Raw genomic sequence first — 18996 nt, 5'->3', positions numbered from 1 at the left:
TGTTACATATGTTCTGCTATCATACAAGGGAAAGACCTTCCCACTCATACATTAAGGTCCCAGTTTTTGTATGCTTCATTTAAACTTTAGTCAGCAAAACAGAAGGTTGAGGAAGTCGTTACTAGCCTTTCAAATGTGACACCTTCTATGAAGAATTGAAAACAGAGTCAAACATTTAGATGTGACAGGCTTTTCAAGGGGAAGCAAAAAATGGTGTCAGTGTGTTAAGGGTCAGAAATTTGCTTTCACTCTTTGACATTAGGCAATGTTGAACAATTTTTAAGAAACAGCATCTCAACAGACTTTGACTGAAGAATAACTTACACTTGTAAAGCCACAAAGATGACTGTGCTGCAGACAGAAACAACACCTCCCACTAATATGAGGGATGTTCACAGCCAGCTAACCACCTATCTAAGAACAATGTTTTATTTCAAAAGTGCATCTTCTGTGCCATGATGTAAAGATGTAAAAGTTCAAAACTTTTGACTGCAAAACCATACTAACTTGAATTAATAATGAAATCCATCATCCTTCCTTTTCTTTCTACCGCTATGCCTTCATCCTAGCATTTTAAACTAAGCTGCTTTCTTCTCATGTTTGCACTAACAATTTAATTAATTTCAATTAATACAACCCTAAAAAATTTAAAGCATCTTGACTGAAATTCTGAATTCACTTAAAATAACTGTTATTTTCTGCAGTGCTTTAATGGGCCAGGCTTTCATCATTCTGTCTTAACAGAGGTATTCAAGGTTGTCAAAATATTTTCTTTTCCCATTTAAATTTCTACTCCTCAGTATATCATTAAATGAAGATCCTGGATTATATGATTTCAGACTTCTGCTATGCATTAGATACATTATCTAGCTTGCAACATTAGACTAAAATAACTGTGCTAAGCTTGACAACACAGGTACAATAGATTTAATACAGGGAGTGGCAACAAATCCAGAGGCCCTAAGTAGTCCTTTCATGCAGCAAAAATATGATTTCAAACAGAAAATCCTGTAAAAGAATTTAATCCTTAGTTTACAGAACTTCTCATACAAGAATTTGGAAATTCCAGGTTTATGGTTCTATATTAAACCTTGTATTTAAAATGTGCAGATTCCTGAAGACAGGAATCATCAAGGCTGAAATCTTACCAACAATTGTAACCCCAGAGCACAAGAATTTGACTTTTTCCAGCATCAGTATCTTGAGAACCAAACCTTCACCAACATTATATTGCTTTTGCAAGGATTTTCAGTGACTGTCTTCTCAAAGACTCCTCTCCTCCCTCCCCCACCGAATCCTATATACCACATTTTCGTCAACAATTCTTTAATTCCCCACTTGTATCTCCAAGACTACTGCTGTATAAACCAGATTACCTACTAGCTAGCAGTAGAGCAGCTAACTTCCTTGGGAGCATAGAGTGATGATTGCATGAACGCAGAATAGAATGACAGTTCTATCTTCTTTCTCTTCTCTCAGTTCCTCCAGAACCTGGGGTTGCTCCAGCCTCAGGTGGTGTCATCTCAGGGCAAGGAATTAGGTCAGTGGGACAAGCACTTAGTTCTGGCATGGAAAGGGTGTTACAGTCTTGCTTTTTCCCTAATCCTAAATCTTTAGATGTTTGGAGACTGCAGAGGAACATTATGACAACTCCAACACCTCCAAGATTTAATAAATTGCTACTAATACTGCTACTTTTGTTTCAGCAACAGGCATGCAAATACCTCCCAAGGTCCAAGAGGTACCCTGGCAAGCTGTCAAGCTCTTCATGGAAACAATGGTAAGAAGAAAAATAGCCTTCCAGTGACAACACTTTAAAAGCATGAGGTATGTAAAGGGTGACAAACGGCAGCTTTGTAGCTTCAGGGCTACTTCCCACTACCAAATACCAAACTGCAGCAAGCAAAGGAAGTATGAAGATTTATTGCAAAAATCTCTCAAATCTCTCTTATACTGCAAAGTATTAGGCAGGTCTAACACAGAAATTGTTACTATTTCCTCCTATAATGATGACAGAATTAAGAACAGGCAAAAGTAGCCACTGTTTGGCAAAACAGTATTAACAAAGCTTTTCAAGAAACATGCACAGCTCTGCATTTCATAAAATCATATGAAAAAAATTACTGACAACAGCAAATAAGAACGCAGTACATATTCTTTGAAAGGGAAATATATTTTTTTCTAATTACAAATATTTTAATAAACCAGCTTTTCTGTACACAGTGGCACTCTTTGCAGGTTAACTCCACACTAACTAAAGAGGAACAGTGAGTTTGCTACCTGTTGTGTGCTCTCACTTGGCTTGTATCTTTAACTATTGTAACTTTTTTCACAGATCCGATATGTCAGCACCTTCAGAGCTAACATAAGGTGAGCAAAAGCCCTGCTATCTGGTAGACTGAGTTATAACAAGGAACATCTGTGAAGAATACTTTCTTGGACTGTTCCAATTCACAAGCCATGACAGTTGTTTCTAGAAGTTATCGAAGTTTTTGATACCTACTTTATTTCAGTCAATGGAGAGGAATGCACGTGAAGAAACCGCACCTCCCAAACAGTATGACTGGAGAAGTTTCTTTGTCCTTCCAGAGTGTTTTACTTTACAAGATCTTAACATGTCTGTTACTATGGTTTTCAGCCCAGCTACTTCTAGTAAGGCACTGACAATAACTCCGACGTAATTAAAAGCAACTCCATTGGATAATACATGAAATAAATTGGTGTGAAGGGAAATTTTGCTGTCAATCACAGTTATTGACATGAAGTCAACTTGTGAGGCAATCAGACCTGTCCTGAAAACCAGTCATTCTACTCAATCAGTGCTGTAATGTTGAAAGTTTCAGTTGATATTGCTGAAGTAATTATGCCTGAAGATCAAACTGATGGATCAGTTAAAACAACTCCTCTGCACCAGGAGTATGTATTTTGTTATGATAACAGGCACTTGGTTTTCAGCCAAAATCAACTTTTGGAAGCCAACTTTTTAGATTTCATAGTAAAAAGTGCAGATTTAAAGCTACTCATTACTGCACAGTGTAGTGAGGGTAACATGTTTACGGAACCAACTTACACAAGAAAATCTCCTGTCTTACATTACTAAGTAATCTTTCTTTTAAAAAAATCTAATTTTTTTTTTTTTTTTTGACTGAGTTCATGGCATATGTTGCTCAGGAAGATTAGAGAAACAACATGCTGCTGCAAAACTCATCTGTCTGGCAAAGGGCAAAGTCAGTGAGAAACTAGGGAAGAAAAATCCCACATGAGGTCCCATGGTTATCAACTGTTTGGAAGAACACAAAGCTGATAGGAAGCGAGAAACAGAAGGAAAAAAGGCATGGAACTAAAACTATGACCAGTACAGAAGATTTTTGGCCCACAAATCATTGATGACTCTTGAGGTACACGGGACTAAATGTAGACAGATATTTGAAGGTACCTCTTGCTCAAAAGTGGGTTTTTTATCACAGCTATTGCTATAGAGAATATTCTGAGTATTCTGAGCCTTCTGAGTATTTTTATATTATTTTTCATGCTCTAAAATAAGCCATATATGGTTAAGTCGTAGTACTAATCATGCAGCAGCAAATCTGCCAAGATATTAAACAAAATGGCAAAAACATCCAGTAATTCCCTTCATAACTGTTGCAAGGGGAGAGAGTCATGAGAATACAAAAAGTATTGGGTGACCATATGTGGAAGTTTACAGGTTAATTTACCAAGCAATCCAAATCGGGTTTAGTGCTTTTGTTTTCCTTTTCTTTCCTTTCCTTGTTTTTAATGTCCAGAATGTGTAAATTTGTCAAGTTAATTGCAGATGCCAAGTGACATCCCAGGTTCTCAGACAAATAATCCATTCATTGAATTAACAAAAAAAAAATTTACAGCATGCTTGTACTGGAGTTCCCTATTATCCTTAACTGACTTTATCTTCAGGACAATACCATTAAGTTGCGTCCTCACTTTACAGATAATGAAACAACACTTGGGATAGAATAAATTACACATAGCCAACTACATACAACCCTTGGGACTGAATCAGTATTTAAAGCCAAGTCTTTTGAGACCCAGCTTACCATCCTAAGAAATGAAACTTAGTCTGCCCCACATTACAGTATCTCCATTTTTTGCTGGTTTTACACCAGCAGAGACAGGTCAGACCCACAGCACTGTTCTCATTCTTCTGATTATTAAATTACTACACATCTCTCAGACTCTTCAGAGTTGACAATGGCCACCAGCTAATTTCCAGACTTAACATAATTGAGAAGCAAGAGTAATAGAGGAGTTAGAAAAAGGCAGGAACTAGATCACAGAACAGTTAACGTGTTAGTGCACAACAATCCTGCAGATGATATTTCTTGAGTTGATGTCAGCATCCCAAGCTTCCCAAAATACTTACTAATATAGCTTTAAAATGTTCTAATTAGGTGATCTAATGATCCTTTATATAACTTTACATTTCTTAGATTATTGTAGTCAAAAATGCTTTTTATTTTTTAATAAAAGAAGAAGCTTGTATAGTATTTTAGACATATTTTTCTATTTTAGAGAGCAAGAGGGAAAAAGAGCAGTAAATGATCCAGTACCTGCAATAACTAGATAAGAGAGCAACAATTAATCCTGGGTATTAAAATATGTTGTCTCTCAGAAAAAGTGTAAGAACAACTTTCATAATCAAAATTAAGAAAGTTTACCACATGCCAAAACAAGTTTACCACAAAATATCATCTGAATCCAATTACTCCTCGTGTTGTATAACATTTCCCAGGGCATGAACAAGGCTCCCTTCTTGGTGCAGCCTGAGTTTTTCTTTTCAGCATGCATAAATGAATATTTTCCAAACCACTCTAATTTAGTTTATTTTTCTAGTTTTTCCACAACCCCTTCCTCAAATCACAATCTCTCACAAACAAGAATGTGGACTCCTATACAGCAACCAAATGCTGACTGACTATGGATTTGTTCTTCTTAATTATTTCTCATGGATGCCTAAAAGCAGTCTCCCTGCTCCTGTGGCTCCATAGACAGGTGTGGAGGTATACAGGAACCTCCCCAGTACAATTTTCCTGAAGGGTTTTCAAACCTCTGGCTGATCCCACCTGTAATTTCTGGTTTACCAGATTTTCCACACAGGTCTTATTTTTTTTTTCCTCCTAACCCTCCCAAAACTTGAGACCAAAAGAGCCTCAGGCATCAGTCCAAGATTTCCAGAGGCCCCACAGCCTGGCTAGCACGCCAACAATCTGTGCATGCACAGTAGGGACATCTGATGCACTCAGAATGTGTGGGACTCACTGCATAGGCAATATGGAACACATATGCACATATTTCCATCCTAAATCCTACATAATACACTCCAGATATTTCCCTCTCTTTTATTCCTGCATGAGGTCAAATGGAGTTGTTGAAACTCTGACAGATCCCAGCATTCATTATAAATTCATTCCCTGATACACCAAATATTTTCCTGTGACATTTGCTTTCAAAGGCATTTTGGTATCTGATTAGACCTTTCACACATTTCCAGCTTCCATAACTGCATGGTAGTCTGGAAATAGAATGAGGTAACAGTGCAATACCCAGGCTTTGAATTACAGTTTCTCTGCACCTAAGTCTCATTTGGGCTGGTAAATGCAGTTACCACATGGCCATTTCTGACATTTCTGCCGACCTGTAATTTAGACAAGTGCAAAAAGAAATGGAGATTTCTCAGGTTTCCAGATTTATTTTTTCACTTTAAACAAGCCCATCTTTCTTTTGTTCAGGACTGTGTTTTAGCCTTGCTTAATGGGTGGCTGAATGACCCCTTTGAAGAATTTTTTTGTCAACAAAATCCAAACCATCTTAAATACAAGAAGCCATCTGATGCCATTTATCAAATATGCTATTGCTTTAATTAAGGCAAGTAGTAAAGAGAGGTAAGATAACATGCCTGTTTGATAGCACTGATAACTATACAAGCTGCAGCTTGATAAAAACAAGTCATAATTATGTTATTACCTTGATATGCTACAAGATGGCCCAGAATGAATCACACTGGAGACTGCCACTTGCTTTCTTAAAAAACTATGATGAAAGAGTTCTTACTATTTGCTTTACCTACTAAAACATTCTTTTCTAATCTGATGTTCTCAGAGTGAAAAAAACACTCTGCTTAATGTATCCTTTCAAGCTCAAAGTCAGCTTAATGTTTCCTTCATTTTACCACAGTCATTTCCTTTAGTTTCCCTAAAATTAAACAGCAGAAGTCTTTGCCCATACATGAAAAGAGCACTATAACTTGCCACTTATTTCATCAACCCTGTTTCTTAAGTATTTTAGGCATAAAGGCATTTTCTGTTGTGCTGGACTTTCTAGTTGTTCAGTAATTTTATTGAAGTTTCCATGATGGCAAGCAATTTGCATTTTTGCAACTTGGCTTCACCTGAAGCTTGTTTAAATTGCTTTTATTTACAGGTTTTATGTCTTTGCTAAAGTATTAAGACCTGATGAACACAGAAACACATTCTATTTTTGAATTTTGATGCTGAAAATGCAGAAAGCCTTCACAGGCTATAGTGAATTTAGTACAAATTCATATTGTGGTAATGGAATAGAGAATGAACTGCAGTTTCTACAACACCATTTTCCATTTTTGCATTCATTTGGTAAGTTAGTTACTTGTAACTATGGCAGCAGATATTATATGTGAAACTTCTATTAACAAATAGGGCTTAGATTACAAACATTCATAATTCAGGAAATGAAATATTACTCTCCACAAAACCCTAACCTTTTTATTACCTTTTTAACATGCAGAAAGCAAAAGCTATTTCTGTTTTTCAGCAATAGTATTTTCCTGATTGCTACATCTCTTTAAAACATGATGTTACATATATGATGACCAACTATCTGTTCTGCAAGAAAATGAAAGTAGAATATTCAATTAGTGTGAAGAGACAAACTAAATAAAGGAAAAATATCACTGAAAAATCACTCCTAAAATAATGAAATATGTTTACGTACTGCTTTGTGTAATATATAGCAGTTTCTAAACATTGTATTTACTCCAATTTTCCCTCAAAGTTAAACCCACAAAATGTAACTAAGATCAGGTCCAGAATTCAAAGACAAAAATCCCAAACAAGTCAAAAGTCGACTTCTAATTTCATTCTTTGATCATATGAGAATTATGTACATGTAAGAAAGCACACCTAAATGCACTATTACAAGAATAAAACCAACTTATACATTATAGTAGACAGTGTCTAGGATACTTTGAATAAACTGCTAATAATTAAATTATATGTGAAACAAAGATAAGGGAGAGTATTACACATAGAACACAAAAAATACATTTAAAGTAAAATCAAGACAAATTCAGTAAAAAACTAAGCAAACATCTGAATCATGTAGCAACTGTTGGACAATGTTAGGACATTGCAGAAGAGAAATTATGACAATGATTTCCTAGTACATTCAAACAAAAATATTTCTTACTATGACAAAACTGAAAGAAAAAACTCTGATTTTAGCCTTATCTTATTTGTATTTACTTATCAATAAAAATTATGTATTATTCAAAAGACACAGGAAAACAGCTATGGAAAACAAGTAGCTATACTAAATAAACTGGGTTTTTTTCATAATTTGCTCTATCTAATCACCTTTCTTTTAAATTATTGTTTCCAACTCAAGAGCAATTAAATGAGAATCTTAATTTCTGAGTTATTACTAAAAGCAATACATTAGACTTCCTGAGAATTATGTAATATTAAGAGATATTAAAGTTGTATTTCTTGCACAGAGATTTAAGAGAAAGTTTTAAGAGTTGCATCTGTTGCCAAAAACATCAGCATTCGAATTAAACTAACTAGCATGCTTCTTAGCTCATGAAAATGGCCTTTTTTTAAGTGCTCATAGTGCTAGAAGCAAAACACAAGTCTGGACTCAATTGCATGAACATCACCACTACTGTCATTTTGTAACTCACTTCTTCCCTTTGCTTTAAAGCTGCACATAGTTCAGTTCCATGCACTTTTTTTCTTTTCTCTTCAATGACATGCTCCTCTAATCCTTCAGTCAGCCTACAAATCTCAACTTGCAACTTTCCTTGTTTTCATTTCCATATGTCTTATTTTGCTGCCCAAACTGTGTTGAGTGCCCTCAGCACACACACTGCATGCTAGGTACTACTATGTAAGGTACTACTATGTAACCATTCACACCCCTGGGTCACCTGGGTGACTCACTGGTGTGATACAAGAAATGAAAGCCCCAGAAATAATAAACTACTAGCAAAACCAGATCTCTCCAAAGTACCACTGTCTTCTGAAGTTTCACAGGAACTTCTTTTCTGTATTTCAGTATAGACTAGAGATCCCTCAGGGCAAGACCCAAGTTATTTATGACATAATTAAACAAACAACAGCATTATACTAATTCATCCTTCAAAGAGATACCCTGAGATAGTGGTGCATATCACTCACCCAAATCTCCAAACAATATGTCATCTATCAAAACCAGGTAGCTGTCAGTTGAGGTAACTTCCCTGTACCACACACACACAAGTCACTCAGCAATCTGGTCCATTCACATCAGTGTTTTCCACTATGAACACAGGGTAATTTAAGCATCTAATTTATGTTAATTTATCTAATATATTTGAGGCAATTCCATTGGTATTTTCTTTAAAACACTTCAGCAAACACCAGCTTGGTAGTTAGCAGCCCAGTCTGCATAGTGGCAGATGTGAAGCAGGCCCTAAGAGTCTGCTCCTGCCACCATGGGATTGTGCCAGAACCCTGCAGGTAACAGGGGCATCACAAGGCTCCATCCCCAGCTCCCGCTGGAGCAGATCCCCTGGGATGCCTCTGTCTCAGCTGAGGCAGAGCTCCAGAGGGAGGGAACCATGCAGGAGTCAGTCTGCAGGGTGACACTGGCCTCACACTGAGAGACACCCTGGTTCGGGCACTGGCACATGAGCACAAGTAGCTGTGGGAGAAAGTGAGCAGACCATGGGACATCATGGAGAACAAACAGAACACAAACAGGGTCACTTCAGGGATGCTGAAAAGATTTCTAGTAGACTGGGCAGTAAACTATATGTGTCATTCCTCAGATCTGCTGCTGAGGAAGAAGGAAGAACTGGTTTGGGATATGATAATCATTGGCAGCCTTAGCTGTAACAACCATGAAACGGTGGAGAAACAAAGGCAAGAAGCAGAGGTAACCAGCATGGTCAGAAGCTGGAGAACCTGCTCCAGGAGAGGCTACCAAGGGACATGTGCTTGTTCAGACTGAAGAGGAATCTATGAGCAGCCCCCCCAATACCTAACCAGAGGTAACCATGATGATGGAGCTAGGCTCTTACAATGGCATACAACAGGAGAGCAAGAGATTATTGGCATAAACCAAAACGAAAAGTTGTAACTAGGTATAAAAAGAAAATTATTTGCTACAAGGATGATTTTGCAGTGGAACATGTTAACCAGAGTGTGAAATCTTTGTTCTTAGAGGTTTTCAAGTTAGACAAACCCCTTATCAGACCAGGCAGAATTCAAACCAGGCACTGGTTTGAACAGGAAGATGAACAAGAAGCCTCCCAGGGTCCCTTTTGACCTGACTCAATCTGTCTGCAATTAGTATTTTATTTTGGACCAGGTTTTTGGTTTTGAAATGGATCTGGTTTTCCTCACTTCTGGTACTTCAGTTTTTGCTGCAGAGTTCTCCTACAGTCCACAAAGTAAACTCCTGCACTGGAAGATTCCAAATGGCAGCGGAAAGCAATAAAGAAACGGGAAATGGAAGTCTACCTCAAAAAGTCATGTGTCCATTCATTCTCCAGATCTCTTGCTGTATATGGCAGCTGAATAAACAGGAGTTATTTGAAAAAAAAAACCAACACAGTGAGTCCTTAAAAGTGTTGGTTCACCCAAGAGAATACTCAAACTGAGATGCCAGTACAACATAGTACTTTTTAACTCTCCAAACAAAGGCCCACAGAGTATCTCCAAACACTTCTGCAACAGAAAAATGCCTGCCAAGAAAGTCACCTCTGTACTCATAGGAATGACTTAACACTATTAACAGAGGGTCACTGTTTTCTTTGCAGTTCAATATATGAGCCAACCATGCAGCCAGGATACCTCCCATGCACCTCACTGCTTTAATTCTCCAAACAGCTGGGCACCGAGGCTGATTGTGCTTCTGGAACTTACTAGAGTGGAAAGAGCCTGGCTACCAGAATTTCCTGAACATGGAGCTTCGTAAGGCATCAGGAGCAAATGATTTGCAGGTTATGCATAGCACAGGAGTCCAGCTTTCTGCTTATCAAGCCACACATTTCATAGAAGAATCTGGACATGTAACACCCTGTAAGAATGCCATAGATATTTCCCTTCCGAAGGTTTACAACATTACAAGATTTCTAAGCCAATATTAAGAAAACATATAAACTAATTATGGGGATATTTTTGTTTTAAAAACAAAAACTAGATATTTAAAATGTCTAGGTTATACTGAAAAATAAAAGCAAGGTCCTCAAGAAGTTTTAATCTTGATTAATCTTTTATAGATGGGATCATCTGCTACTACTTCAATGACAAAACCCCAAAACTAGCTGGTCAGCTGACCATCCTATCTATTATAAGGCTACTATCCTTACAGAACTTGCAGGCAAATGTCTTTCTTACAGGACAACTCACCAATGGCCTTTGTATAATGTCTGGCCCCAAGTAACAGCTCTGGAGCTCTGTACCAGAATGTCACCACAACTGGATCCAAGTCTGCCAATGGCTTCAAAGGCGAGTTAAACAATCTTGCAAAACCCATATCAGCTGGGGAATGAGGAGAAAAAATGAGATGAGTATTTAAATTTTAATACAAATAAATCAAAATTCAACAGTATTGTCAAAAACAATTACAATAACTGCTCAAAAACATTAAAAATTACAAATCAAAGTTTCTAACAAAACAAAAACTACTTACAACAATACTGGACCAAATTTTTCTAAGGCTAGATTCCATTTACTTCATTCCTAAGACTATGAAGGCTAACATCTGATGTGTTTTCATCATGGTATTGTAAAACTTTACATAACACAGATGCCTGTTCATTTTTCAGAAGCGTAACAGAAACTTGGTTAACTGAAGTCAACAGTAGTAGGTTTTTAATGTACATTTTCTCCTTTTACACATGCTTACAAAACTGAGTCCATGCTCACAAAACTGTGACTGCTATATATTTACCCAAAGTGCAAAAGTAAAATGACTACAGTGTAGATGGCTTTGCATCATTTTTCAAGGCACGCCTCCTACATGATTTGGAGGGAAGAACTCCAGAGTCAGCCAACATGCACTGTTGTGGAGGTGTATTTTAAAACTAAGCATTCATTCTATAGAACCCAAAAATTCTCCTTAGAATGAGAGCCTGGTAAGTAACACTAAGAACTGAAAGAGGACCAGTAAGAAATACTAGATGGGAAAGTACAAAATTTGGTGTACCGTCAAACACACACATTTTAAACCCAATTCAAATCTGAAACTTCTCTTTTATACACAAACTTGAGTATTGCCACATGATTTATTTAAAAAAGGTAGTATCCACATCACTAAAACTGAGAAGGTAATTAGATTTTGGACAAAGACCATCATAGCCACATGTGTTACTCACCTTAGCACCAAATAACTTTTGCATAACAAACCTTTGTATCTCTACAAACATGTGCAATAATGTTATTTGTATTTTTAAAAAACCAAACCCACACCAACAACAACCCCCCCAAAAAAAATAAAAAAAAAAACCAAACAACCAAAAACAAACAAACAAAACAGCACCAAAAACCCACACTCCACAATTTATAAGTTACAATGCTAACTAATCATAACAGAAATCAAAAGAACCCTGGTCATTACCAATGTTCTCTGTGCTTATTGCTTTTTTGTTTCATACAAATGCTTTTATGTCTTATCCAATACCCTTGGCAAGTTTAGAAATGTCTAATAATATGTTTAGAATTTCTTAAGTCTGTAAATTCAGTGAATGAGATTTAAAATTTAACTAGAGGTTGTAAATACATACACTCAAAAAAATAATGAAGATCTGTTTCTATCTTACACAGAACCTGCTTCTATCTTACACATTTTTTTATTATAGTAATCTCTTAGCTGCACAATTAAATTTTCTCAAAAAGTTTACCTATTTTGACTCTTCCTCTTTCAGGACCTTCCCCCATTACCAGAATGTTTGCTGGTTTCTGGAAAACAAAAGAAGAATTTTTAGCTGATCAGCCTTTAATGATTATTTTTGAGAATAATAACATTACATACATTTATTTTATAATGAAAACATTTCTAGAAATATCCTTAGAAGTCTAAAATTACCTTTGTCTTGCTGACATTTAGTTTTTATCTCTAGTTACCAATTTCACAATTAGAAAGTAGAAATATACTTTGACATTTCGCAGTAAGAAATGCCATCCATAATTAAATGTGCATTTCTATTGTTACTAGAATAATTATATCCACTGGAGAGATTTTCTTCTAGAGGAAAGTTTTGTATTAGGTTAACTTTTATGCTACACATCAATAATCTAGCAAGAACCACTTTTGCTGGTATAACTTATTTAAAGTGATGCCAAATCTCAGTATGCAAGTGCATGGTTGAGAGTCACTTTTGTTTTTATCCTATATAACTACAGTTTTAGAGCTGTGCTTGTTTTTAGTGTACAAATGATAAAAATCACATGGGCAAAAGCACTTTTTGTCCCACAAAGTTGATTTCATGCTATGAGAACTCTCTTGAAACAGGAGTATTCACACACAGCTACAACCCAAAAGCTTTTGACAGTGCAGACAGCAGCTTTACAAGTAGAACAAAACCTTTATAAGCATTTTTTGCAATCTATTTGTTTCGACCAGCTGTTTGTGAACACCACATAAAATCTGCACATGACATCGCAGCAATTGTTCTGCAATTAGGATCAAGGTTCCCTCAGACATCAATAGTCATTCCTTGGAAGCTTTTGCCCTATTGTATTAACAGCTGTAAAAAAGTAAACAAGACTGAAAACATTAAGTGATTTGAATGAAGAGATGCGTAACAAAGCTTCAAAGCAGAATTTTTGGAATGCTCATCTAAACAATAATTGTATTTAAATCCTTAATGTCTGCAGAGGGGTTTGCTCAAGCAGGATTTGTTCAAGAATCTGAAAAGATGTCCAGAAAACCGATGTCAGAATCTCACTTAAATTCTCAGTTCCTTGCTGCTATTTACCTGAAATGAGGCACTCAAACTAGAGTTACCAATTTAGCTCAAAATTACACATCTTTAGCTTTTTTGAAAAAGCAAGCAAACAAAGAAACAAACAAAAGCACTCTACCTCACACCTATGCTTCCTTCTTCCCCCAGGAAGCTGCTCTTCCCACCCCTCACCCAGTGTTAATATTGTTTCTTCCCTGGCTCCAACCACTGCCTCTCTTTCCAGATGCCTCTTTTATTCTCCTTTTTTAAATCTGTAATTCTCAACACCATTGCTGACTTTTAATTCCCCAACATATACTGGAACCATTCAAGAGGCAATATGCACTTCCCTCTTGGAAAACACAAACTATTTCAATTGACCTTGAGCAAACACTCACCAGCAAGTATAGAAGAGAGAAAGATGATGCTTGCTCTTAGCTAATATTTAATGATAATAAAATCAACACCTCAAGGCAATTGTTGAACTCTGGTTGCACATTTATGTATTACCCTGCACTGAATATTCCGGAGAACAGACTAATCACTTGCTGCATATTCAGTAACCAGGCAGCAAGAGATGAATGCAAGTTCACACTACATTTTACCTCTGTTAGGAATCATATGGATTCAATTGTCCTAACCAAGAGAGCAAAACTCCTGTTTTCTTGATTAAATTCTTCCTAAACTTTTGCCTAGCAACTTTGGTTCAGAGTATGATGAGCTTGCTGGATTGATACGCCAAAGCCAATGGTATGAGGTTCAACAGGGCAAAGTGTTGGGTTCTGCCCTTGGGTCACAACAATCCCATACAGTGCTGCAGGCTGGGGAAAAGTGGCTGGAAAGTTACAGCTGCAGTCACTGGAACAAGCTGCCCATGAAACTGGTGGAATCACCATCCCTGGGTGTGTTAAAAAAGTGAGAATTTGGCACTTGAGAGCATGGTTTAGTTCTACACATGATGGTGTGAGGTTGGACTTGATCTTAGAGGGATTTTTCAGTCTTACTGATTCTATGAATCAAAAATACCTCAATAGACCTTCACATTCAGGATTGGATTTTAAGCACTATAAAAATGCATTTATTTGTCAAGCGAAGCATGATGATAAAAATGTTATTACTGCACTGATGTATAGGTCAGGTTGTTTCTAATAAAAGAATGAAGTTGTAAGAAATAAACATTATAGTTCCAGAAGATTTACTAAGATAAAAATTAAAATCTAAGCAGAAAGGATTTTCAAAACATCTTACAAAAGCCATAGTTTCTCTCTGACAATTCAAAAACATTCTCCAAGCAGCAATTCCTTCATGGAAAAAAAGGCTCCCAACTATTTTATCTGCTGACAAAATCCACAATATTCACAGAATATTTCATGTTGGAAAGGACCTCTGGAGATAAAGTCTCAAAGCAGGGTTAATTACAGCAGACTGCTCAGGCCTGAGCCTAGCTGGATTTTAAACTTCTCCACAGATGGAGACTTCACAACCTCCCTCTGAAACTTCCAGTATCTGACCACTCGCACAGTAAAAAAGGTTTATTGATACACTGTATTTACATCTAGTGCCTCCTACATCTACTGCCATGGGATAGCACTGCAAGGAGTCTGGTTCTGTTTTCTTTACTCACACTCATTAGGCACACATACACATTGGTAAGACCCTACACAAGCCTTCTCTTCTTGAGACTAAATAGCCCCAGCACCCTCAGCCTCAGAAAGATTCCCCAAAGCCCTAGGAGACTTACTGGTCCCATAAATACAGGAAATACACTAGATTAGAATCTATGGAAGCAAGAGACTTGTCTATTTATGTATTTTTAAAGCCAGAATGTTTTGGAGAGATGCTGTTCTGACTAAAATTTAAATCTGTTCTAATACGTAATCCACTGAGGATCGAAACCCTGCTTAGGCAGCCAGCAAAGAAACAAACTGCTTTATAAACTTAGCAGATGTCATGTTCATTAGCTCTTGTGAATCCCTCTGAGAAAGTCAGGGGCAGGGCAAGGGAAACAGGGAAGGAATAACATGGGAAACAATTAAAAACTTATTTCTAAAAGAGCAAGGGCTTCTCCTGAGGCACCACCAACAATATGAAGACAGCATGGATTTCATGGATGGCAACCTGATGCCTACAGGATCCCCACTGTGTCAATAACATCCTACATTGTGGCACCTTCCTGCAAGGTGAGAAGTCTTGGTTCCAACCTGCTCCTTAAGTAACAAGAAGCCTACACCTTAACTTCTTATTTCCCACATGAGCAAATTAACTACTTGATTATCTACTAATCAGCACTTTCTTGAGTTCCTCTTGCTAATCAGAGCAGCTCTGGCTAAGAAAGGCTTTTCAATGTACATATGCTAAACCTGATGAGACCCATCTTCTTGAGATGCAACAGATGATATCCAGTTCCTCTGCCCATGAATTTTTATTTAATAAAAATAAACAGCTTCAGAGAAGCTTAAAATATAGGTCAAATACAGTTTTATGTAATAATGGCTTGAATATTGTAAAACTCTCCCCAGAGTCTTAACAAGGCACATACCATGGTGAGAGAAACACAACCCTCACAGAGCAATAGCGCTTGGCTAAACAAGCGGCACCAAGGAAGAGCAGCAGAACGTTATATGCTCAGGTATGGAGGAAAGATTTTGGTTTACTTCAAAGGGAGTAATTTGGCATCAGAGATCCTCAGGAAAATATCTTATGAAGGTTTCCATCATGAAGAGAAAGGACTACTAAAGGAGAATTCAAACAGCCTCTGCTTCTTGGAGAAGGTAGAACGTGTTAGTTCTACCTTAGTAACCGCTGAAAACGTAGCATTTAAATATCAAAACATTTTACTCCAAGATGGTCACTTAGCTGACAATAAAACTACAGTCTAGTATACTATAGTTACTGGACAGCTGCAAAAATTAGATTAAAAAGCAGGACTTAGAAGTCCCACATTTCATGTAAGTTCAGGCTATATGTAAGTCATAAGCACCAGTCTAGTTCTTGACATTCTAATGCTAGCCATTAGATGAAGAAAACAGGGTGTTAGCTGGAAGGAACCATCAAGAACCAAGCAGCAGCTGAAAGACTAAAAGCTGGCACATACTTAGAGTATATTATGTGTCTATTGAAGAGGACAGAATTTTAATAAAGAAAGTTTGAGAATCTGTGCTTAAAATCATTAACTAACTCCTCCAGAGTAAAGGGTGAGATGGCCCAGCAAGGAGTATACTTTTCTACCAGTTACATCCTAATTAGTACTCTGTTTTCTTCATATTCTCCCCCCTTGCTGAGAACACAAACACCAGCTGGGAAGCAAAGTGATGCTGCTGCATCTCCCCCTATCTAGTTGCTATAGGAACAACAGAAACAGTAAGAATTAGGAGTCTCACATTTAATATAAGCTATAAAATTGAACAGGCAAATTCCCGCTGAGAAATTCAGTTGAGGTTTGACTGTCTAAAAAATTTTGCAAAAAGAGCAAGGTCAACAACAACAAACAAGTAAAGCAAAAATCTGAAATATTTGCAAAAAGGGAGGAAGATGATGATTCTTTATGAGTCTTTACAATAGGTTCTTTACAAGTAATAAGCATGAATAATAACATTTACTTTTCTACATTGGTGGGGGAGAGAGAATAAAGCAATTAAAAAGATCTTGGTGGGAGAGAAATGAAAATGTTGGACTAACAAGTGTGTTTTCACAAATACTAGAAGCGTCATGACTGGGACTCATACAGACATCCAGCTGGAGATACACTTCTAATTTTCATATTTAGACAGTAAAACAGAAGAAAGGTTGAGAGAAAAGAAAATCTATGGTATTAAGATATAACAGCTCAAAACAGGAACAACCACCTAACAATAGATGGCAATACTTCAGGTTTAATGGCTGTTATCTCCTTAAGTACAGCAGTGACACAATTCATAAGAGATTTGGTGCAGAATTACAGTCCTGTGAGAAAATGTCCATAGGGATATACCACTTTCCATACACTATTCTTTATTATTTATATCCAACCAAATGTGTTTCCCTTTTGGAATGTGTCACTGGACAAAGAATAATCTCAAATTAGGAAGCTTCTATTGTAAAAGAGATTGCAAGCCTTACAGATAAAAGTTACTGACACTGCCTTGTGATGAGGTCTTTTCAAGTCTCCCTTATTTAAAAAAAAACAATTGTAAACAGTACAGTGTTGATACACAGAGATACTTTCATTTCACAAGCTAAAGGAGAGCTATAGTATTTTTGTCTCAGCTTTTAGCATGCTGCTTCCCAAACAACAAAGGTCCTGAGTGACATGGCAGTGTCCCACTCTGCAGGCACTACTCCAAAGACCACTGAGCCTCTCAGTTCAAGATTAAGAGGGAAATGCTGATTGTTCACTGAAATTTGTAAACAAAGCTTTTGTTCTTCTCATCTGTAAGGAAATGTAGGTATTTCCCTGCCTTAAACCAACACTGTTCAAACTTAGACTTTGTGCTCAGATCAATAAATTGGCATATAGGTATTAATGCTATTGCTAATAATTGAGCTAATTAAATTTAATTTAAAAATTAAAGGTTCTTTAAAGATTTTATTATACACTGCAAAATTCAAAATCATTACCACTTTATTTTAAAATACTTCCATATATTGAAATGAATGCAGGAAAATTGTTATCCCCACTACTCCTTTTAGAAAACAGTTCGGTCAACATTTTTCTGATTCTGAAGCACTAGAGAGAAGTATTCCATATAGAGTAAAGTATCTTCATATCTGCTTCTCTTTAGCCTTACGCACTACAAACTCATATGAGAGTCACTACTGTGATTACATAGGATCACGTTCAGCTTGGTTTTTAGCAGTTACCTTATCCTTACCTTTGGGTTACAAAAACCCAACCATATTTCATTACATTTTGGCCTACATTTGTAATCCATACAATTTTTTTCCACTGTTTCTCTATTTTGTTGAAATGATTGACCTTGAAAAGTAATATTATTAACAAATCCCATCAAGATATTTATAATTTCATTTGAATCAATAATGCAATAATACAGACATTATCAAATTATCCAAAGGCCAAACATAAAGCTGATTACTACATAACATGACCTAAACAGTCAGCAAAATCTCAAGGCAAACAAGATGCTTTGAAAGGGTAGATCATTCAACTGAACTCAAAACTTATTCAAATCTGAAAAGGAGCGAAAAAAATAGAGATAAACACATTAAGTAAATAAAAGACTGCACAGGAAGCAAAGAGTAGCACAGAATGCTCTTATCCCATCAAGCAGAGTGCTTGTGCCTCTGGGATAACAGATTTTAAAAGGAAAAAAAAAAAGTTATTGCACAGAAATAATTGAGGTCAGAGTAGAGAAATATATGTATGTATGCAGACACCAAGATCAGTGAAGGAGGAGGGGCAAGAGGTGCTCCAGTCTCTGGAGCCAACATTCTCCTGCAGCCTGTGGTACAGACCATGGTGAGACAGGATGCCTCCCTGAAGCCCATGATGACCCACAATGGAGCAGAGATCACCTGTAGCCTGTGGAGAAGCCCATGCTGGAGCAGATGGATGCCCAAAAGACAGCTGTGACACTGGACTTGCGATCTCATGGCGGACCCATGCTGGAGCAGCCTGTTCCTAAAGCGCTACACTTCATGGAAAGAAAATAAAGGAAAAAAAAAAAAAGGACCCATACTGGAGCAGTCTGTGAAGAACTGAAACTCGTGGGAAAGACTCCTTGAAGATGATCATGGAGGAGTGTTTCCCATGGGAGGGACACGGCAGTGGAGCAGAG

General features: G+C 37.0%; 1 protein-coding gene across 2 annotated transcripts in view; it reads right to left on the bottom strand.

Annotated features, from left to right (window-relative positions):
- CDK19 (cyclin dependent kinase 19) overlaps positions 1–18996 on the bottom strand; it is a 120894-nt gene that overhangs the window by 23567 nt on the left and 78331 nt on the right. For both annotated transcript variants that reach the window (XM_005518274.3, XM_088053357.1), the window contains exons 5-6: positions 12179–12236; positions 10686–10817 (exon numbers count right to left, since the gene is read on the bottom strand). In XM_005518274.3, coding sequence (XP_005518331.1) covers positions 10686–10817; positions 12179–12236 — 190 coding nt within the window. The remainder of the gene's footprint in view (positions 1–10685; positions 10818–12178; positions 12237–18996) is intronic.

This window comes from Pseudopodoces humilis, chromosome 3, assembly GCF_049639895.1.
Source record: "Pseudopodoces humilis isolate 2021_Gansu_Grassland_sample_001 chromosome 3, ASM4963989v1, whole genome shotgun sequence".
NCBI classification, from domain to species: Eukaryota; Metazoa; Chordata; class Aves; order Passeriformes; family Paridae; genus Pseudopodoces; species Pseudopodoces humilis.
The sequence above is the reverse complement of the archived record's forward strand: the minus strand, read 5'-3'. Positions and strand labels throughout refer to the sequence as shown.